This window comes from Pristiophorus japonicus, chromosome 3 (assembly GCF_044704955.1).
Source record: "Pristiophorus japonicus isolate sPriJap1 chromosome 3, sPriJap1.hap1, whole genome shotgun sequence".
Lineage (NCBI taxonomy): Eukaryota > Metazoa > Chordata > Chondrichthyes > Pristiophoridae > Pristiophorus > Pristiophorus japonicus.
The window spans coordinates 197,535,074-197,558,697 of record NC_091979.1 but is presented as its reverse complement, the minus strand read 5'-3'; the positions used below and the strand labels follow the sequence as shown (position 1 = coordinate 197,558,697).

At 47.5% G+C, this 23,624-nt stretch overlaps 1 protein-coding gene across 3 annotated transcripts in view; it reads left to right on the top strand.

The window, feature by feature from the left end:
- Positions 1-23,624, top strand: part of creb1b (cAMP responsive element binding protein 1b) — a 106,270-nt gene that overhangs the window by 39,883 nt on the left and 42,763 nt on the right. For 2 of the 3 annotated variants that reach the window (XM_070876194.1, XM_070876193.1), the window contains exons 2-3: positions 16,091-16,198; positions 20,445-20,588. In XM_070876194.1, coding sequence (XP_070732295.1) covers positions 16,103-16,198; positions 20,445-20,588 — 240 coding nt within the window. In that variant the 5' untranslated portion in view covers positions 16,091-16,102. The remainder of the gene's footprint in view (positions 1-16,090; positions 16,199-20,444; positions 20,589-23,624) is intronic. The other variant, XM_070876195.1, reaches the window with a different exon arrangement.

The following is a 23,624-nucleotide window of genomic DNA, read 5'->3' as shown; positions in this document are numbered from 1 at the left end:
CCAGCTACTTCTACCGTTCCCCTCGGTGTGAATTCTTGATACTTGGAATCATATTTGTTGTTTGCCTCTGTGGACTGTACCAGCTGTAATATTCCTCCTGTGACTGACTAGAACTATGCACATTACTCATGGTAGGGTATGTGGAAAACTAAATTTTGCCTGGATTGCTGGAGCCATATTTTTAAACTCAAATAATGCTAGTCAGCACATCTTCTCAACAATAAGCCAATAGCCTGAAAGTTAATTTTGGCTTGGTGTCAATTTTTAGTGTTAATTAGTCAACAGAGGGCATATATTAAATCGGAGTGTCCTGTGTATGCACGCCTTTGACTCGCGCCCCTTTTTGCACATGCGCTCAATCGGGTCGCGCTTGCGCAGTCCGATAGATGAGGAAGCCAGAAGTGTGGATGAACCGTGTGGAGCTGATTGCCACTGGAGCTGCTTCAAGGGCTTTTGGATTATCTCCAGAACATTTGCCTAAAATATCGCTGTGATTATCTACACGAACATTTTCACAGCCTTCTGTGGAAGAGAAAAATCGGAGGTTGGGAGGGGGAGAGAGCGAGCGAGCGAGACTGGGGCCCGAGAGAGCGAGCGAGCGAGACTGGGGCCCGAGAGAGGGAGCGAGCGGGACTGGGGTCCGAGAGAGGGAGCGAGCGGGACTGGGGTCCGAGAGAGGGAGCGAGCGGGACTGGGGTCCGAGAGAGGGAGCTAGCGGGACTGGGGTCCGAGAGAGGGAGCGAGCGGGACTGGGGTCCGAGAGAGGGAGCGAGCGGGACTGGGGTCCGAGAGAGGGAGCGAGCGGGACTGGGGTCCGAGAGAGCGAGCGAGCGGGACTGGGGTCCGAGAGAGGGAGCGAGCGGGACTGGGGTCCGAGAGAGCGAGCGAGCGGGATTGGGGTCCGAGAGAGAGAGAGGGAGAGCGAGACCGGGGTCCGAGTAAGAGAGAGAGGGGGAGAGCGAGACTGGGGTCCGAGAGAGAGAGCAAGACTGAGGGGAAGAGACGGATAGAGAGAGGGAGAGACTGTAGGGATGGGGTTGGGGTTGGGGTTGGGGTGGGAGGAGGAGAGAGAGACTGGGGCAGGGGAGAGAGACTGGGAGGGAGGGTGTCGTAGGGAAGACGGATCACATTCTTCCAACCCCTCCCCCTTTACACCCGCACCGCGTTCTCCCTCTCCTCTCCCTGTATCTGGTTTCTCGAAAAGCTTGATGCATATGTGACAAGTGACATCATTGGTGCGGGTTGAAATCCGGAAGTTACGACACTCACTATTCACTAAATACTGAATTACCTGATAACAATCTGTGACCCTCACACATTGTCCCATCTGTGGGGAGGCAGGGACGGTTAAGGGCAGGAACTTGGGCTGAGGAAAGCAGAAACTTGGGCTGGGGGGCGGGGGCAGGAACTTGGCCTGCGACAGGGCAGGAACTTGAGTTGGGGGATGGGTTAGGAACGTGGGCGGGGAGGTCTTAACCTGCGAGAGTGAGCTCTCTCCTGTCTGGAGTCGGCAGTCAGAATGGCTCGAATTACACTTTGCAAAGTCACATTACAGAGGCAGAGCAGTTCTAATTGCGCATCCCAGAGAAACTGCTGGGTGTATCTTATCCTCCAAGGAGACTAATCAGCAATCAGGTCATCCGCTCAAAGGGACCCAATTGGAGCATTTCGCCATTGCAAATAACCATGTCCATATTAAATACAAGTTGAACCTCCCTTATCCGGAACCTTCTGGACCTGGCCTCTTCCGGAAAAGGGATTTTTCTGGACGAGAGGTGGTCACGTTAAACTGGATGCTACAGGTACTGACCAAGGGGATATTGGGGCTGGCTGGCTTGGAGCTGGGAATGCAGCCGAGAGATCATGGGGGTGGGTAGGGTTGGGGGCTCGGTGGATCGTGAGGTTCAGGCCAGCGATTGCGGGAGTCGGCAGCGAGGAAGGTCTTCAGTTTGTTCATGTCGGAGTTCTGCGCATGCGGCACCCGGTGGCCGTGAATGGTTCCGGATGAGAGGTGGTTCCGGATATGGCGAGATTGCTTCTTGCAATCATAGAATCACAGAAATTTACAGCACGGAGGGGGCCATTTTGGCCCATCGTGTCCGCGCCAGCTGACCAAGAATTATCCAGCCTAATCACACTTTCCAGCTCTTGGTCCATAGCCCTGTAGGTTTACTGCACTTTAAATGCACATCCAAGTAGTATTTAAATGTGGCGAGGGTTTCTGCCACTATCACCCTTTCAGGAGTGAGTTCCAGACCCCCACCACCCTCTGGGTGAACACATTTCCCCTCATATTCCTCTAAACCTCCCCTCAATTACTTTAAATCTATGTCCCCTGGTTGTTTACTCCTCTGCCAAGGGAAACAGGTCATTTCTATCCACTCTATCCAGGCCCCTCATAATTTTATACACCTCAATAAGATCTCTCCTCCCCCTCCTCTGTTCTCAAGAAAACAAACCCAGCATTTCAAATCTTTCCTCAAAGCCAAAATTCTCCAGTCCAGGCAACATTCTTGTAAATCTCCTCTGCGCCCTTTCCAGTGCAATCACATCTTTCCTGTAATGTGCTGACCAGAACTGCATACAGTACTCCAGCTGTGGCCTAACTAGTGTTTTATACAGTTCAAGCATAACCTCCTTGCTCTTGTATTCCACGCCTCGACTAATAAAGGCAAGTATTCCATATGCCGCCTTAACCATCTTATCTGCCTGGTCTGGTACCTTCAGGATCTGTGGACCTGCATTCCAAGGTCCCTTTGTTCCGCTACACTTTTCAGTGTCGTACCATTTAATGTGTATTTCCTTGCCTTGTTAGTACTCCCCAAATGCATTACCTTACACTTATCCAGATTGAATTCCATTTGCCACTGTTCTGCCCACTTGACCGGTACATTGATATCTTCCTGCAGTCTGCAGTTTTCTTCTTCATTATCAACCACAGCCTATTGTAGTGTGTAAAGTCCTTACTCTACAGCATGAAACCACACGAGGCACATTCTGGGGACAAGGTCACTCTGTGACCTTAACTCTTTATTCACAGGACTCCAAAGACGATGACCCTGCGTGGGACCTCCCTTTTTATACCTGTGTGATCAGGTAAGGAGTGTCTCCCACAAGTTCACCTCTTGTGGTCAGGATGTGCATCTAGGTTGAGTATACAGTAATACAGTGGTGTTACATTGTGGTTACATACATGACATCAACTCCCCCCCGCCCCGCCCCCCCCCCCCCCCGCCAAGTCTTACTGGGATCATAGGTTTAGTCTTTCAGGTGGTCTACGCTCCCTCGTGGAGCGCCGCAGTTGGGGCTCTGGTTGTTGGACATTGACGTGAGTGTCTGTCACCTGTGGTGAGTCCGGGCTGACTGCAGGGACTGTGCATTCTTCTGATTGCTCTTGTTGCTCGTTCACTGGCGGTGTTGTGAGCTCCATCTCATGGTCTTCTTCAGGTTCCTCCGTGTCAATGCTGAACCTTTTTTTACTTGGTCCAGATGCTTCCGGCATATCTGACCATTGTTAAGTTTTACCACGATGACCCTGTTTCCCTCTTTGTCAATTTCAGTGCCCTCAAGCCATTTGGGCCCCATGGCGTGATTGAGGACGAATATAGGATCCTTTATTTCTATACATCTCCCCCTCGAGTTACGGTCATGGTACTCGTTTTGTGACTTGCGCTTGCCCTCAACTATGTCGGTCAGGACTGGTGAATGAGGGACAACCGAGTTTTGAGTGTCCGTTTCATTAATAGCTCTGCGGGCGGGACCTCCATGAGTGAGTGCGGTCGGGATCTATAGGCCAGCAGGAGACGCGATAGGCGGCATTGTATGGAGGGTCCTTGAATCCTGGACATACCTTACTTAATGATTTGGACCGCACGTTCCGCCTGGCCAATGGAGGCCGGCTTGAACTGCACAGTCCTGAAGTGGTTGATGCCATTGCCCGACATAAACTCTCGGAATTCGTAGCTTGTGAAACATGGGCCATTATCACTAACCAGGATGTCCGGCAAGCCATGGGTTGCAAAGATCGCACGTAGGCTTTCCACGGTGGTGGATGACGTGCATGAATTCAGAATGATGCACTCGATCCATTTCGAGCACGCATTTACCACAATAAGGAACATCTTACCCATGAACGGGCCCGCGTAGTCAACATGAATGCGTGGGCCAGGGCCACGGGCTGATCGGGGCCTCCCTGGGGGCATTACCCAGCTGGGCACACATCGTGCACCTGCGAACACACTGATCCAGATCTGAATCAATTCTAGGCCACCAAATGTGTGACCGGGTAATGGCCTTCATCAGCACAATGCCTGGATGCTCACTGTGGAGTTCCCTGATGAATGCCTCCCTGCCCTTCTGGGGCATAACTACCCGGCTGCCCCATAGTAGGCAGTTGGCTTGGATGGAGAGCTCATCCATCCGTCTGTGGAACGGTCTGACCTCCTCAGGGCATGCTCCGTGTGCGGGCGCCCAATCCCCAGTCAGGACACATTTCTTAATCGGGGATAGGAGGGTTAGGGTTCAGATTTTGATCTGGCGGGCTGTGATGGGGGAGCCTGCGCTGTCAAAGGCATCGACAGCCATGACCATCTCGGCGCTTTGCTCCGTTGCTCCCTCGGTGGTGGCCAGTCGAAGCCTGCTGAGCGCATCAGCGCAATTTTCAGTGCCGGGCCGGTGCCGGATGGAGTAGTCATAAGCAGCCAGCGTGAGAGCCCATCGCTATATGCGAGCTGATGTGTTGGCATTGATAGCCTTGCTGTCTGACAACAGGGATGTTAATGGCTTGTGGTCCGTCTCTAATTCAAACTTCCTACCAAAGAGGTACTGATGCATTTTTTTTTACACCATAGACACATGCAAGCGCTTCCTTCTCGACCATCCCATATCCCTGTTCTGCTTGAGAGAGCAACCTGGAGTCATAAGCCACAGGTTGTAGTTGACCCTCAGCATTGCCCTGTTGTAACACGCACCCAACTCCATAGGACGATGCATCAGAACCAATTTTTTACAGGGGTCCTACAGGGTCAACAACTTATTTGAACAAAGTAGGTTTCGCGCCTAATCAAAAGCCCGTTCCTGACAGTCCCCCCAAAAACAATCGCAACTCTTACACAGGAGCACATGTAGCGGCTCCAACAACGTGCTCAAGTTCGGCAGAAAGTTCCCAAAATAGTTCAACAATCCCAGGAATGAACGCAACTCCGATGTGTTGCAGGGCCTGGGTGCTCGTCAAATAGCCTCTGTTTTGGATTCGGTGGGCCGAATCCCATCTGCAGCAACTCTCCTGCCCAGAAACTCAACCTCAGGAGCTAAGAACACACATTTAGACTTCGAGTCGCAGGCCTACCCGGTCCAGTCGGCGTAGTACCTCCTCCAGGTTGTGGAGGTGTTCCTCGGTGTCTCGTCCGTGATGAGGATGTCGTCCTGGAATACGATCGTTCCAGGAATGGATTTAAGCAGGCTTTCCATGTTTCGTTGAAAAATCGCGGCCACTGATCGAATGCCAAACTGGCACCTGTTATAAACAAACAGTCCCTTGTGCGTGGTGATGGTGGTCAGTAGTTTAGATTCGCCGGCCAGTTCCTGGATCATATAGGCTGAAGTGAGATCCAACTTGGTGAACAGCTTGCCGCCTGCCAGCGCGGTGAAAAGGTCCTCCGCTCTCGGGAGCGGGCATTGATCTTGTCGGGACACCCGATTGATGGTGGCCTTGTAGTCGCCACAGATCCTGACAGAGCCATCCGCTTTTAGGACGGGAACGATGGGGCTCGCCCAGTCACTGAATTCAACAGGCGAGATGATGCCCTCTCTCAACAGAAGATCCAATTCGCTCTCGATCTTTTCCCGCATCACATACGGCACCGCTCTGGTCCGGGGTGATGTGTATGACTACTTTAGTGCCTTTGAAAGTCCTGACGCCAGGGTTGGAATAGTGAATCGAATTGTTGTAGGACTTGTGAGCACGAACTTCGCTCCACAGATGACATTGCGTGAACATCCCCCCATTTCCAGTTCATCTGGGCTAACCAGCTCCTCCCCAACAGTGCGGGACCATTGCCCGGGACAATCCAAAGCGGCAGCCGATTCACTAACCCATTGTGTGTGACAGCCAACATTGCACTGCCAAGCATCGGAATGATTTCTTTAGTGTAATTGTGTCTCAATACGTGCTAATTTGGTTCTACTGGCTTTTAAGTGGCCATAGCTTCTCAAATTGCTGAACGCCCATGAGTGACTGGCTGGCCCCAGTGTCCAGCTCCATGCCGTTTAATAAAACCCTCATCATCATTGGTGGCGTTCTGGTGTATGAATTGTGAATATTCGCCACATGGACCCGCTGAACCTCGGCGTCCATTGATTTGCCCCAAAAGTCATCCTGCCTCAAAGAACCCTTTTCTGATCCATCCGCCTCATATATTAGTCTGGTTGCAGACTTCCTGCACATTCGAGCTAAGTGGCCACTGAGATTGCAGTTCCTGCAGACAAACTGTTGAAATCTGCAAGATCTAGCTGAGTGTTATCCCCCACACCTCCAGCATGAGTTAAAGTATCCATTGTTGGGAACAAAGGGACTATGGCCAGGCATTCCGCGCTGACTATCCCTTTGACTGCTCTTAAGTACCCCATCCCGGGCCGCATTGTCCACTGTGATGGTGTGAATATCCGTTCAGCCTGCCATTGTCTCTGTTGAAGCCCTACTCTGGGGTCTATTGCTGCCTGGGGAGTGTCGGACTGCCCCTGCCTGCCTGCCGGGCTCTGAGTCGCATTGATGATGTTGACTCCCTGATCCATCGCCGCGTTACAGGCAGAATTGCGCGCGTATATTATTTTCGTCTCTTCCTCCCCCGCCATGAAAGTTTGAGCCATCAACGCCGCCACTTCCAAGGTCAAATCCTTGGTCTCAATTAATTTGCGGAAAATTCCCGCATGACCGATGCCCTTGATAAAGAAGTCCCTTGGAATCTCCACCCTGCAAGCGTCTGTGAACATACAGAGGCTGGCCAAATGCCGGAGGTCCGCTACGAAGTCTGGTATGCTCTGTCCGTCACGATGTCGGTGGGTGTAGAATCTGTGTCGGGCCATATGTATGCTACTCACCGCTTTAAGGTGCTTCCCGATCAATTTGCTAAGTTCTTCAAAGATTTTGTCCGCTGGCTTTTCGGGTGCTAGTAAGTCCTTCATGAGCGCGTAAGTCTTTGGTCCGCAGCTGGTCAAAAGATGAGCCCTTAGCTTGTCGGCCGCTGCATCGCCCAGCCATTCTTAAGTAACGATGCTTTGCTGAAGCCTCTCGACAAAATCGTCCCAGTCTTCCCCAACACAGTACCGTTCCTCTGTGCTACCAGTGGCCATTATCGTGGGCCGTGAATTCCCGTTTTTCGTCGCCAATGTAAAGTCCTTACTCTATAGCATGAAACCACACGAGGCACATTCTGAGGACATGGTCACTCTGTGACCTTAACTCTTTATTCACAGGACTCCAAAGACGATGACCCTGCGTGGAACCTCCCTTTTTATACCTGTGTGATCAGGTAAGGAGTGTCTCCCACAAGTTCACCCCTTGTGGTCAGGGTGTGCATCTAGATTGAGTGTATACAGTAATACAGTATACAGTAATACAGTGGTGTTACATTGTGGTTACAAACTTCTTCTTCATACCTCCAACATTCAAGTCCAAGTCATTGATATATACCACAAAAAGCAAGGGACCCAGCACTGAGCCCTGTGACACTCCACTGGATACAGCCTTCCAGTCACAAAAACACCAATCAACCATTACTCTTTGCTTCCTATCTCTCAGCCAATTTTGGATCCAATTTGCCACTTTGCCCTGGATTCCGTGGGCTTTTACGTTCGTGACTAGTCTGTCATATGGGACCTTATTAAAGGCTTTGCTAAAATCCATATACACTACATCATGTGCATCGACCCTCCTGGTTACCTCCTCTCAAAATTCAATCAAGTTAGTCAGACGCAACCTTCCCTTAAATCCATGCTGACTGTCCTTGATTAATCCATGTCTTTTCAAATGAAGATTTATCCTATCCCTCAGGATTTTTCCCAATAATTTTCCCACCACTGCGGTTAGGCTGACTGGCCTGGAATTACTCAGTCTATCTCTTTCTTCCTTTTAAAACAAAGGTACAACATTAACAATCCTCTGGCATTACACCTGTAACCAGAGAAGACGGGAAAATGATGGTTGGAGCCTCTGCTATTTCCTCTTTTGCTTCTCTGAACAGCCTGGGATACATTTCATCTGGGCATGGGGATTTATCCACTTTCAAAGCTGCTAAGCCCCTAATACTTCCTCTCTATGTTTATCTCATCTAATATTTCACACTGCTCCTCCCTCATTGCAAAGTCTGCATCACCCCTCTCTTTTTTTTAAACAGATGCAAAGTATTCATTAAGAATCATACCCACGACTTCTGCTTCCACACACAGATTTCCTTTATGGTAAAGCATCTTTGGGTTTTCCCTGATTTTACGTACCAACATTCTTTCATGCTTTCCTGATATCTTTTATAATTGCACCCCTGCACTACTTATACTCCTCTAGAGTTTCTGCAGTATTGAGTTTTCGGCATCTGTCATAAGCTTCCCTTTTTTTCTTTATCTTACCCTGTATGTCCTTTGGCATCCAGGAGGCTGTAGATTTGTTAGCCCTACCCCTTTTTTTAAGGGAACATACTTGCTCTGTACCCTCAGGAGCTCCTCCTTGAATGTCTCCCACTGCTGTCACACTGATTTACTATCAAGTAGCTGTTTCCAGTCCACTTTGGCCAATTCCCTTCTCAGCTCAGCAAAATCAGCTTTACCCCAATTGAGAACTTTTATTCCTGGTTCACCTTTGTCCTTTTCCATAACTGCCCTAAATCTTACTGAATTATGATCACTAGCACCAAAATGATACCCCTTTCACCTGCCCCTCTTCATTTCCCAAAACCAAGTCCAGAACCACCCCCTCCCTTGTTGGGCTTGTTACATACTGGCTAAAGAAGTTCTCCTGTATGCATTTTAGAAATTCTGCACCCTCTGTACCATTCACACTGCTTTTTTCCCAATTAATATTAAGGTAGTTGAAATCCCCCACTATTACAGCGCTATAGTTTTTGCACTTCGCAGCAATTTGCCCACATATTTATTCTTCTATCTCCCTCTGACTGTATGGGGGTCTATAGTACACTCCCAGTAGTGTGATCGCCCCTTTTTTGTTCTTCAATTCAACCCATATGGCCTCGTTTAATGAGCCCCCTCACATATCATCCCTTCTCAGCTGTAATTGTTTCTTTAATCAATACTGCGACCCCCCCCCCCCCCAAATCCCGTCTGAAAACCCTGTAACCAGGAATGTTGAGCTACCATACCTGCCCTTTCAACCATGTCTCAGTAACACTATAATATCGTACTCCCAAGTGTCTATTTGTGCTCTCAGCTTATTTGCCTTATTCCCTATACTTCTTGCATTGAAGGTATATACCATTTAGTGGTAGCAAACTCCCTTGTTGTCTATTTTCTAGCCCTTGCTTTCCCTGTCTTCCAAATTCACTTTCTACTTTTCTGCTACCCAATCCAGCATTGCTTCTCTCCCTACTGAATCTATTCTCCGGTTCCCATCCCCCTGCCAAGCTAGTTTAAACCCTCCCCAACAGCACGAGCAAACCCCTCCGCGATGATATTGGTCCTGGCTCTGTTGAGGTGCATCCATCTGGCTTGTACAGGTCTCACCTCCCGCAAAAACTGTCCCAATGCCTCAGGAATCTAAAACCCTCCCGCCTGCACCATTTCTCCAGCCACGCATTTATCTCTATCCTCTATTTCTGTACACACTAGCACGTGGCACTGGCAGCAACCTGGAGATTACCACCTTTTGAGGTCCTGTTTTTTAATCTCTCTCCTAGCTCCCTAAATTCTGCCTGCAGGATCTCATCCCTCTTTCTACCTATGGGTACTGACCGATATGGACACGACCTCTGGCTGTTCACCCTCTCCCCCCAGAATGCCCTGCATCCTTGACCCTGGCACCAGGGAGGCAACATACCATCCTGGAGTCACGTCTGCGGCCGCAGAAACGCCTGTCTGCTCCCCTGATTATTGAATCCCCTACCACTATAGCTCTTCCATTCTTCTTCTCTTTCCCCCCCCCCCCCCTCCTCCCTCCGTGCAGCTGAGCCACCCATGGTGCCATGTACTTGGCTTTGGCTGCACGCCTAAGAGGCACCAGTACTCAGAACAGAATGTGGGGGGGGCGGGGGGGCTCCTTGCACTACCTGCCTAGTCCTCCTCTTCTGTCTGGTGGTCACCCACTTCCTCTCTGCCTGCACACTCTTTAGCTGTGGGGTGACCACTTCTAGAAACGTGCTATCCACATAGCTCTCAGCCTGAGGGTCCTGTTGTCAACTCATTTGTACAGCGAGGGGCTGAGCTGAAGCACATGCTGAGAAACTTCCTGCTTGCAAGGTATCAGCCTTGGCTCAGTGGTAGCATTCTCACCTCTGAGCCAGAAGCTTGTGGGTTCCACTCCAGAGACTTCAGCACATATTCTTGGCTGACACGCCACTGCAGTACCACGGGAGTCCTTAGAGGTTCCCAGACAAAATCCTACAATTCATTTGCCTCTCTTTCAGGAAATATTTGTTGAAAATTTTATGCAAAGCTGAGAGAAATGCTCCAGAATTAATCTTTAACTTCTCGGACCGACATTTTGTAATCCATGATAACAGGAGACAATGTCAGGAATGTTTGTCTTGCAACACATAGCTACTTCATAGGTCCAGTGAGAAGGAGGAACTGAAGGATATCCTTATTAGGCGGGAAATTGACGGGATTGAAGGCCGATAAATCCCCAGGGCCTGATAGTCTACATCCCAGAGTACTTAAGGAAGTGGCCCTAGAAATAGTGGATGCATTGGTGATAATTTTCCAGCAGTCTATCGACTCAGGATCAGTTCCTATGGACTGGAGGTTGCTAATGTAACACCATTTTTTTTTTAAAAGGAGGGAGAGAGGAAATGGGTAATTATAGATCGGTTAGTCTGACATCAGTAGTGGGGAAAATGTTGGAATCAATCATTTAGGATGAAATAGCAGCACATTTGGAAAGCAGTGATAGGATCGGTCCAAGTCAGCATGGATTTATGAAAGGGAAATCATGCTTGACAAATCTTCTGGAATTTTTTGAGGATGTAACTGGCAGAGTGGACAAGGGAGAACTGGTGGATGTGGTGTATTTGACTTTCAAAAGGCCTTTGACAAGGTCCCACATGAGATTAGTGTGCAAAATCAAAGCACATGGTATTGGGGGTAATGTACTGACGTGGATAGAGAACTGGTTGGCAGAAAGGAAGCAGAGTGAGATTAACGGGTCCTTTTCAGAATGGCAGTTAGTGACTAGTGGAGTGTCGCAGGGCTCAGTGCTGGGACCCCAGCTCTTTACAATATATATTAATGATTTAGATGATGGAATTGAGTGTAATATCTCCAAGTTTGCAGATGACACTAAACTGGGTGGCGGTTTCAATGTGTAATTAGAACAACCCTGCCGGCGTAATCGGTGACTTTGCAAAGTGTAATTTGAGCCATTCTGACTGCCGACTCCAGACAGAACATATCCCTTGGAAGATGGGACTCACTCTCTCAACTTAAGACCTTCCTCCACCCACCAAACAAGTTTATGACCCACCTCTCAAGTGCCTGACACTCCCTGCCCCCCCCCCCCCTGCCCAGGCCAAGTTTCTGACCTCCCCCTGCCCGAGGTCCTGACATTCTCGCGCCTACCCAAGTTCCTGATGTTCCCCACCGCCACCACTTCCCCCCCACCCACCGCGTTCTTGACCACCTCTCCCTGCCCAGGTTCTCGAATACCCCCCCGCTCCCACGGATTCATGACATTCTCCTCGCACCAAGTACCTGACTGATGACTTGACTTCCGGATTTTGTCCAGTCCAATGATATCACTTGCCACATATGCACTGAGCTTTGAGAAATCAAACAGGTGTAGGGGGAGGAGAGGCAGAACGTGGTGCAGGCGTACAGGAGATGGGATTCGTCTTACCATCTGGATCACGTTTTCGCCCCCCCCCCCCGCCCCCGCCAGCTCTTCCCCCCGCACGCGCCCCCTACCCCTCCGCCTCTTCCCTCCCCTCCCCCACCCACCCAGTCTCTCGCTCTCTCTCTCACTCTTCCCCCCCCCCCCCCCCAAGTCTCGCACCCTCTCTTTCCCCCCCCACCCACTCGCCCTCCCACTCTTCCCCCCCCCCCCAAGTCTCGCCCCCTCTCTTCCCCCCCCCAACTCTCGCCCCCCCAAGTCTCGCCCCTTCTCTTCCCCCCCCAAGTCTCGCCCCCTCTCTTCCCCCCCCCCAAGTCTCGCCCCCTCTCTTCCCCCCCCAAGTCTCGCCCCCTCTCTTCCCCCCCAAGTCTCGCCCCCTCTCTCCCCCCCCCAAGTCTCGCCCCCTCTCTTTCCCCCCCCAAGTCTCGCCCACTCTCTTTCCCCCCCCAAGTCTCGCCCCCTCTCTTCCCCCCCCCCCAAGTCTCGCCCCCTCTCTTCCCCCCCCCCCAAGTCTCGCCCCCTCTCTTCCCCCCCCCCCCAAGTCTCGCCCCCTCTCTTTCCCCCCCCAAGTCTCGCCCCCTCTCTTCCCCCCCCCAAGTCTCGCCCCCTCTCTTCCCCCCCCAAGTCTCGCCCCCTCTCTTCCCCCCCCAAGTCTCGCCCCCTCTCTTCTCCCCCCAAGTCTCGCCCCCTCTCTTCCCCCCCCAAGTCTCGCCCCCTCTCTTTCCCCCCCCAAGTCTCGCCCCCTCTCTTCCCCCCCCCCAAGTCTCGCCCCCTCTCTTCCCCCCCCCCAAGTCTCACCCCCTCTCTTTTCCCCCAAGTCTCGCTCCCTCTCTTCCCCCCAAGTCTCTCGCGCCTCTCCCCCCCAAAGTCTCTCGCGCCCCTCCCCCCCAAGTCTCTTGCGCCCCTCCTCCCCCAAGTCTCTCGCGCCCCTTTCCCCCCCCCAAATCTCTCTCTCTCTCTCCTCCCCCCTCCCCCCCCCCCCCAAAAGGCTCTCGCGCGCGCTCTCTCTCTCTCTCTCCCTTCCCCAGTCTCTCTCTTTCCCCCCCCCCCCGATTTCTTCCCTCTCTGAGAAGGCCATGTAGATAATCACAACGATATTCTAGGCAAAAGTACTGGAGGCTCTTGGTACAGTGATTGATTTTTGGAAGATAACCCAGCAAGCTCAGACTCGAGCTCCAAGCTCAGCAAATTGGCTTCCTCATATATCGGACCGGATCGAGCGTGCATGTGCAATAATGGGAAGGAGTCCACGGCATCAATGTGCTGAAGGACAAAAATGTTCATGCAGGTAATCACTCCGTTTATTTATGGCTGTAACTATTTGTGACACCAAAGTTCTGAATGTTCCCCTTGGGGGAACAAGACCGGATTTCTGATTGGTCTCCTTGGAGGATATGATATGCCCAGCAGTTTGACAGGAATGTATAATTGGATGCTACCTGTCTGAGTAATCCGGTACTTTGCAATTTGTAATTTGATCCATTCATTCTGACTGCCAGGCTCCGACACAGTACTGCTTTCAGAGAACAGACAGGGCACAACCTCGCCATTTAGAACCTTCACCACCCACCCCTGCAACAAGTTCTTGACCTTGTGCCCACCCCCGAGCTTCTAACCTCCCCCACACACCGCAACAAGTTCCTGAACTTTTCCCTCCTAAATGAATTCCTGACCTTCCTTCCTCAACCGGGGGGGTGGGGGGGGGGAGGGAGAATGTTGTGCTGGTGTAAACAGGGTGGGGTTGAAAGAACTGTCTTCCCATCTGGATCATGTTCTCGCTCTCATTCTCTCTTCCTCTCGCCCCCCCCCCCCCCCTCCCCCACACTTTTTGATCTGGATCGTGTTCTTCCCCCTGTACCTGTATAACGAGTGATTAAGCTTGACTGAATTATCACTTAACAGCTGTTGTTTACACTTATATTCTGAAACAAATTTGAATATTATTCTAAATTTGTGTGTTTTACAGAAGAGAGTGATGAATCAATTTTACTTTGAAGCCAAAACATCTTTAATGTACGGGAAACCGTTTGCACAGGTCTGCTTGCAGTCTATGTAAAGCCGCTTCACAGTGTGGAGCTCTCTGATATGCTAAAAGTAATTCTGCATGTGATTGTGGCATAGTGCAGGTTTTTAAACTGTCTAGTTTTTATTTATGGCTTTCACCAGTAACTTCTTGAATGCTAAATTAATCTCAATAAATTTTGATTGATTTTTTTTTTTACCTGACTGACATGCCAAGCATGCAACTATCTCCGAATCATTCTGTTTTTGAGTCTCGCCGTATTAGGTTTCTTTGCATCTCTTTCAGCTACGATGGATGTGTGCTCTGTCCGGGTTCCCCTGCCCTGGTCTCGAGTACACCATTTAAAGAAATTGTGTAACCTAAATTTAAGGAGAGTATGTTTCAACAAACTATATAAAGAGACTAATTAGAAGCTGAAATTTCTAATGAAAAACTAGGAGAATTCCTGTTTTACTCAGTAATTAACTAACCACTAGTAAAATTGCATTCCCAGAAATCACACATTTCAAAGATGTGGTTTGCTATGATTGTGATATGGAGAAAATTTGAGTATTTTCATGTCTTGTGTTAAGAATGAATAGCTCAGAGGTTTTTAAAGGTTTTTTGTAGCATTGAATTTTTCCCCCTCCGTTTTGACCCAGAACATTTTTTTTCTGAAGATTTTTGGTGGTTTCGATACCGAATCATACATATCATAAAGGTTCCAGGTTGAATTCCCTGTCCTCTTTAGTTACTTCATCTTGCCTGTGCAGGAGTGATGGGAGTCTGTTGCCAGACCTGTCCCTGGGATAGAAGGCGGGGGGTGGCGCAGCGTGAAATCGCCTTGCGAGCCCACTCCTGGTAGATATCCAGTGATCCAGGACGAGGCTCAGCTTTGCTCCCCTTTCTACAATCAGATACTCATTAAAGAAGTTCTGGTATGAATGATGGTCACTTGGTCATGGTAGTGAAAGGCTGATGCTACCTGTGAGTCCACTGTCTTCAGGCAAGGAAAACGATAAAAATACACCTGAATTTAAATTTTTCAAAATGAAAACTGAAAAATTACTGAAGGAGAAGGATATTAAAAACAAATACCCCCTATACATGTTACATATGTCCATCGGCCATTTATTGTATACTGACCAAGAGCAGCAACATCTCATAATTAGGCATGGCATATTTATGTAACCATCGAAGTACAGAGATACATCAGTGCAGCTACTGAATATAAATCTTATTTGCAATGTTGCAATGCTCTTTTGTGAAAACATAGACATAGAAAATAGGTGCAGGAGTAGGTCATTCGGCCCTTCGAGCCTGCACCACCATTCAAGGAGTTCATGGCTCCATTATTTTGAAAAAATTATTTTTCACTATTTTCAATTTTCACTATTTTCACAAAAGCATTATTTTGAAAAAAACTATATCTACGAACTCACTGTCATTGATGTTGGTGGCACAAAGTTTTTCTTTTTTTCCTCCCCTTCCCCATCGCGCCTCAAGAAACAATTCTGTTCAATATGCTGAGAGTCCATTTAAGCTCTTCAATTACTCCCACTCCCCCGCTGTTTCCCCATAGCCATGCAAATTTTCCTTTTCAAGTATATATCCAATTCCCTTTAGAAAGCTACAGTTGAATCTGCTTCCAGCACCCTTGCAGGCAGTGCATTTCAGATCATCATAACTCGCAGTTTAAAAAGAATTCTCCTCATCTCCCCTCTGATTCTTTGCCAGTTGTTTTAAATCTGTGTCCTCTGGTTACAGACCCTCCTGCCAGTGAAAACAGTCTCTCCTTTACTCCATCAAAACCGCTCATCATTTTGAACACCTCTATTAAATACCCTTTAACCTTTTCTGCTCTAGGGAGAACTATCCCAACATTTATGTGTGGCTACACAAACAGGAAAGCATTCACTTTTTTGAATAACTTGCCAAATAAATAACTTGATGTACAGTGGGCACCTGCTTTTCCCTGTAAGTTATACTCCCAATAGTGTATGTTGCTTATGCTTTCATTCTGTATTTTGGTACTGCAGGTAAAGGACACAATGGATTCTAGTGCAGAGGTTCAACATGGTGACACTGCAATTTCAGAAACGGAAACCCACCAGCTCAGCACAGCACAGCTTGCCACTATAGCACAGGTATTTTTTCAGTGTGCTTAACAAATGACATTTTGTGACCAGTGACAGCACGAATATTTCCAGCTTCAGTTATAAATCTTTTGAGATATTATCCAACCCCATCTTAGAAGGTAGAATGTTGACCTGACTGTTGTGCACTGCATTTGCAACTATCCTTTCACCTCAGAATGGTTTCAAAACCTTCTATCTGATAAATCTGTCAGGGTGTTTAGGACCAGTGCCACAATTGGTCTCAGTGACCCTGGCTAGGGAGTGGAAAAATCAGCCAGGGTCCCTGCTTCACGCAGATCCAGTAACAGATTCAGTGGTAGTAATCTTGCCTCTGAGTCAGAAGGCTATGGGTTCAAATACTGTCGGAGGTGGCATCTTTCGGATGAGATGTTAAACTGAGGCCCCGTTTGTCCATTCGGGTGGACATAAAAGATCTCATGGCACTCTTGTACAGCTTTCTTGCTCTTTTCGCTTTGTTGCTTTAAACGTCAAATTACACACACACTCAGTTGTAGCAAATGGCAGGATCAGGTCTTTTATTCAGACATTCACACTATACAAACCAAGTATGAAAACTACTGAAACACAAACACTTCACAAACCAATTTTCTGCTTGCTCTGATTCCAGTGGCTGCTTGTGAGGCACACACCTTCCGAATGTCTAGTGTCTAATGTGTATGTGTCAAACTCATCTTTATACCAAAAAAGCCTTTGAACTCTTATTTCTTTGCATAGTACATTTAGACAATTAACATGCAGACGATGTAGAATCAAAATGGCATTGTCCTGAAATCACGGCTAACTGCTTTCTGAACTACTATACATAAACCAGATCATAGTAACAAAGGTACACTCAAATACTTAACATACAGGTAAATGACCAGCTACTCATTTCAATGGCTAAATGGCTATCATCTAGCAGCCTGTTTGGATCCAATCATCCTGTTTTAATCCAAACTTCAATCTTCCAACTTTTAACCCTTTCGATATCTCCAGACCGCGCCAAAGCAAAGCGTTTCAGAAATGTGGGCTTGCGCTCCCACAGGCACTATTTCAAAGCAGAGCAGGGGAGTTTCCCTCGGTGCTCTGGCCAATGTTTATCCCTCAACCAACATCACTAAAACAGATGATCTAGTCATTATCACATTACTGTGTGTGGGTGAAAATTGGCTGCTACGTTTTTTATAATACACCAGTGACTACTTTGTTAGTAGTCAACCTCCTTTCTTCTATGGTTCACAACAATATTTTTGAGTAAGCACAAGACATTTTGTAGTGTCATACTCTCAGTCCCGTTCCTGGTGGGCCAAGCTCGCAGCACAAACCTGTCCTTAATTCACCTTTAGTTGAAAGAACAGAAGTGTCACTGTGAATCTGTGCTTTTTTGACCTTTGGTGCAACTTTTGCTGACACTTAACCTGTTGTGTTAATTACTACATGATGCTAAATTATGCATTAAATCTGCATTCTTGAGCACTGTCATCATTCACCTTAGACATTCTGTCTTACAAAGCAATAGCTGCCATTCATATATATACGAAGGGATACCATTTATAGTGGTGACCTTGGAGTCTGCTGCATTTTTCAAAATAATTATGTTTTTAAAGGCGCTTCAATACCATCATGTGACTTTACATAGTTTCCTAGCAGTGTTGAGCATAACAGTTAAAAATGGGGTGGATCTTTTGATTTGGCTCAGGATTGTAACATTTGTTTCACTGGGTGGATAAGCCCAGCCAAGAAAGAATAAGACTAGGTTTATTCAAAAAAATGAGGTGCACTGTCCCTCCTTAACCACTCTGCAGGCTTCCACGTAGTCGACCACACCATCCTTGTCCAATGCCTCTCCTCCATTGTTCAGCTCACCGGGGCTACACCACGCTTGCTTCCACTCTTACCTGCGCAATCGTAGCCTGAGCATCTCTAGCACTGGCTTCTCTTGCCCAAGTACTGTTACCTCTGTAGTCCACGAAGGATTTATCCTTGGCTCCCGTCGCCCTAATCTACATGCTATCCATTGCTGACATCATCCGTGAACATGAGGTCAGCTTTCACATGTACATTGATGACACCTAGCTCTTTATTTATTCCTCATCTTCACTGCAACCCTTTTCTTTTTCCTGGGGAAGGTTCCTGCTCCTTCAACGTTGTTTTAAAATTAAATCCTTTACTCCTCTGCATTATAATTGCCTGTTACATTTCCCTATGTTACACCAGTAACTATATTTCAACAGTACTTCATTGGCTGTGAAGCACTTTGGGGCATCCTGAGGTTCCGAAAGGCCGCACGTACATGCAACTTCTTTCTTTTTCGTTTAACGATTTCTCAATATTGTATGAAGGACCATGGGCTGGATTTGAGGCTTTTCTGTTTTTGGGGTGAAAACGAGGGTGGGGCGGGAAAGTTACCGGCCAGTAATAGGTTGCGCTTTAGTAAAGAAGTTTGGGCATCTGGGCCCTGCGCCACGATGCACAGCACTAAGGGAGATGTTGTACGACTTTCATGGTGCAAGGATGGGAAACTCGCGAACTAAAGTGCCGGGCCGTGTGCGCTCCAAGATAGGCCTTGCGGTAGGGAGGGGGGCTTTTTAAAAAAAAAAAAACCACAAACATTCCCAAAACATTGCCCACGCCACCACAACATAAATCCCTAAAAAAATTAAAAGAACAGTCACTCTCACTTACCTTTACAGCACCATCACCGGCATGGCTGGACCGCTCTGGTTTCCGCGAGGCGCGATTCCAAGCGTACGGGTCGGGTTTGAGTCAAAACTCGGACGGTGTCGCAACCAGAGACGTTGCACACCCAGTGCAGCTTTTCCCGGCGATACTGCTTAGCGCTGCCGCAAAACCAGACCCGAGGATCGCGACCGAACGCAGGAGACCTCGCTGCCCCATTTCACGCCGCTCCAGGGCAAAACCCGAAGCGCAAAGGACTGGAAAATCCAGCCCCTAGTCTCTCGTCACATCGTTAAATTTTGTTCTGATAAAATTAGGTACTGATATTAGTTATCCCCCAGTTTACAGCACCTCATTAGTTTAAATATAATTGTTTTTCAGTATGGTCTCAACTCGTAATATGCTGTATCGGGAAAAACTGTTTACCTTCTCAATAAATTCTGCATTGACACATATCTTCCCATTTTCAAAACCCACCTCTTCAACTGCATCTCTAGCCACCTCTTCCAATTCTCTCTAAAACTCCTCTTTGGTGTCTGATTGCCCCTTTGTAAAATGCTATCCAGTCTTGAATGACTGGCAAGTTCTTTTAGCTTGCCATTGAGAAGATTGAAGCCACTGTCTTTGTGGCCCCTGCCACAAACACTCCATCCCCCTTCCCAGTCACCATATTAGGCTGAACCAGATTGCATCCTCAATGTCTTATTTGACCCCAAGCTAAGCTTCCGACCGTGTACCCTCTCCATCACTTCTGTAACATTCCTCTTCTCTGCACCTACCTCAGCCTATCTGCCACCAAACCCTTGTCCATGCCGACGTTCCATCCAAACTCAACTATTCCAGTGCCCTTCTGGCCAGCCACCCTCCACCCTTGTTATTCAGCTTATCTGAAACCCACCTTTTTGATTTCTTCTAATATTTATTTTTGAATAACAACAACTTGCATTTATATGCACCTTTAAAGTCGTAAAACGTCGCAAAGTGCTTTACAGAAGCATAATCAGACAAAAAAATTGACACGAGCCAAAGAAGGAGACATTGGGACAGGTGACCAAAAGTTTTGTCAAAGAAGGTAGGTTTTAAGAAGAGACTTAAAGGAGTAAAGAGAGAGGCGAAAAGGTTTAGGGAGGGATTCCAAAGCTTGGGGCACAGACAACTGAATGTACGGTTGTCAATAGTGGGAAGAAGGAAGTCTGAGTGCACAAGATGCCAGAATTGGCGGAGCACAGAGTTCTCGGAAGTTATGGGGCTGGTGGAGGTTGTAGAGATAGGGAGGGTTGAGGCCATGGAGGGATTTGAACACAGAATGAAAATTTTAAATTTGAGGTGTTGGCAGACCAGGCAAGAGCCAATATAGATCAGCGAACATGGGAACAGCTCCCTGAAGAGCCTTGGGCCATTTTTCTACATTAAAGTCATATTGTTAAGTGTTTAAAAAAAGTTTGTGTTTCCTGCTCGGAGTATGTTTGTTTTTTTTCATGTTACAGTATCTATATTTGAATGAAATGATTTGAATTAATTTTTGAAGGATGAACTAATTACAGTAACCAAGTTTCCTCATATTTAATATATACAGGTAACAATGCCTGGAATCCAGTCAACAACCAGTCCAACAGTAACTTTCGTGCAGTTGCCGAATGGACAGACTGTTCAAGTCCAAGGAGTTATCCAGGCAGCTCAATCATCCGTTATACAATCACCTCATGTCCAGACTGTACAGGTAACTCCCACTAAGTTAGCCATGTGCTCCAAGTGTGGCTTATATGGACCAAAATATAAGCCACACTTTTCAAACATTAGGGATTAATTTAAGTTTGAGGTGCAGCTTACGTGCAAGCATGAATTATTTTCCGGGGTGGGGGGGAATTGCTCAAATCTGGTCTGCTTGTGAGTAAACAAGCTTCCAGTTTTCCTTTCCGCGTTTATTTTTTATGACTTGTTGCTTGTTTTAGTAATTGTTCTGGTTGTCCTACATCCAGGAATTACAGGTGATTTCCATTTTTCTTAATGTAGAGAAAGCTTTACACCAAATTCGATGACATAGAGCAGTCAGATCTGAAGTGGCTATCATTACTATTTTTCCTTATTTTCAGTGTTTTGTTGGTGTTACTGAAACAAGCAGTAATTCTCAAGTATTTTTGTAAGAGCTTTCGCTGAAACTCGCAAGAGGCTGATGCAATATTTTGTTCATCGTAAAGCTTCATTCCCTTTATGATTTTATTAGATGTGTATGTCTTTGAATTTCTTTTGTTCTGAATTTGTCATCCCTTCTTAAAAGAAAATGGCTCTGTCTGTTTTTCTCCTAAAATACCTGGGCTTTGTCTCCTCTTAAATTTGCCCAGTAAGCTCAGCTGTATCATCTAATGTACAGCAGATGTAGTCAGTTTGTTTGATTGGAGGTTCACTTACCAAAAATGTTCGTGAGCGTGTGTTTCAGAGTCTATAATTATTTGATCTCAAACACTGAATGATTGATCCTTGTCCATGGTACAGACACAGACACAGTTAGACCACTATTTTATCTGTTGTTGAATATGATCCAAAGGTAATACAGAAGCTCATTGGCTTTGTGGGGCACAGGCACGAGTACTGGGGAAAGAGGGAGCTGTTCTGTTGGGATGGGCTCCACTTGAACTGGGTTGGAACCTGTGTGTTTGCGAATCGAATAACTAGGGCAGTAGCCAGGGCTTTAAACTAATGAGTGGGGTGGGGGGGGGGGGGGGAGGATTTAGGAAAGATTACATTTAAAAACAGCAAGAGAAATGTCAAGGCTCTAGAGCAGAGCTTTGGGTAAAAATAAGCAGAGTGGGTCAGCAAGGGACAGAGAGTAACAAAGGTAATAGGGCATCAGTGACTAAGGTGACATCAGGGAAAAATAGAAAAAAGTCAAAGCTAAAGGCACTATATCTGAATGTGCAAAACATTCGCAACAAAATAGCGCAGATAGTAATTAATAGGTTTGATCTAATAGCGCTTACGGAGATGTGGTTGCAAAATAACCAAGGTTGGGAACTAAATATTCCAGGATACTTAACTTTTAGAAGAGAGAGACAAATTGGAAAAGGAGGATAATAAAGGATGTGATAAAGACAGTAAAGAGAAACGATCTTGGCTCCAAAAATCAAGAAGTAGAATCAGTTTGGGTGGGGCTAAGAAACAGCAAGGGGCAGAAAACATTGGTGGGAGTTATTTACAGGCTCCCAAATAGTAGTTGTAATATAGGGCAGAGTATAAATCAGGAAATGAGAGGCGCATGTAATCATGGGAAACTTTAATCTACATGTGGACTGGACAAACCAAATTTGCAGTAATAATGTGGAGGACAAATTAATGGAATGTTTGCAAGATAGTTTTCTAGATCAGTATGTTGAGGAATCAACTGGGGAGCAAGCAATTTTAGATCTAGTATTGTGTAATGAGAAAGGATTAATTAATAACCTTGTATTAAAGGGTTCCTTAGCGAAGAGTGACCATAATATGATAGAATTTTATATTAAGTTTGAAAGTGATTTAGTTAAATCCGAAACGAGAGTCTTAAATCTAAACAAAGCAAACTACGTAGCTATGAGGGGTGAGTTGGCTGAGGTAAATTGGGAAACTACATTAAAAGGTATGACGGTAGACGAGCAATGGCTAGCATTTAAAGGATTAATACATAATTTACAACAAATATACATTCCTTTAAGACACAGGTGCCGAAATTTCCCTCCACCAGAAATGGGGTGCACCTGCCGATTTTTAAGTGCACCATCTGCCCAAATGCATGGGCAGACAATCCGGAGAAATTCAGCTCTTTGGTTTCTTTGGAGTGGGTGGATGTGGTGTCATCAGCGGGTCGGAGGGGCCGTCGACAGAGGGGCGGACGTGCGAGGGGGTCGGAGCTGCCATCGCTCCAAGTCATCAGCACAGCGCTGATGACATCAGCGCGATGCGAACATGTCGCGTTGACACGTCACAACATCCCTCTCCATCAGTTAATGGGGAGGACTGCCGCAAACTCTACAGCTTTTTCAGTGGCAAACACCGGGCCACCAGGGAGGATTTTGGCCGGGACAGCAGCCGGTACCCAAGAGGGGTAGCGGGCTGCTCGTTGGGGCCCGGCCGAACCCATAGCCGCCATTGTATGGCTGACCTGGCAGTCGGCCGACAATTAAAATAAAAGGGCAGCCGCGGCAGTGCGCCCTCCACTTTAACGGTGGGCGCGCCGCCCAGCCACAAGAAGGTTTCTACCGAGGAAAACTGTCAGTGGCACCAGCCGGCGGCTAATCCACTCCCGCAGGGCAATTTCACATGCGGGGCAGAAAGGGGGTCGCCACTGGTTGGTAAGGGGTCGATGGGGCAGCAACACAGATGGAGCGGAGATGTTCTCCGCCAGGAAAATCCACAAGGGCAATTTTCAAAATGTCGGCCCCTCTGTGCCAACCGAACGGTGAGTGCTTACCGAGTGGCGGCCACGGTTCTTATTGAAAGGGCCAATTTCGGCCCCAAAAACTCCACCGGAAAAGTGGTCCAATCATGGCTAACAAGAGAAGTTAAAGATCAAAGGAAGAGGCTTATAATGTTGCCAAAAAGAGCAGTAATCCTGAGGATTGGGAGGATTTTAGAATTCAGCAAAAGAGGACCAAGAAATTGATAAAGAAAGGGAAAATAGAACATGAGAGTAAACTAGCGAGAGAAATAAAAAGAGACGGTAAAAGCTTCTATAAGTATGTAAAAAGGAAAAGATTAGCGAAAGTAAATGTGGGTCCCTTACAGG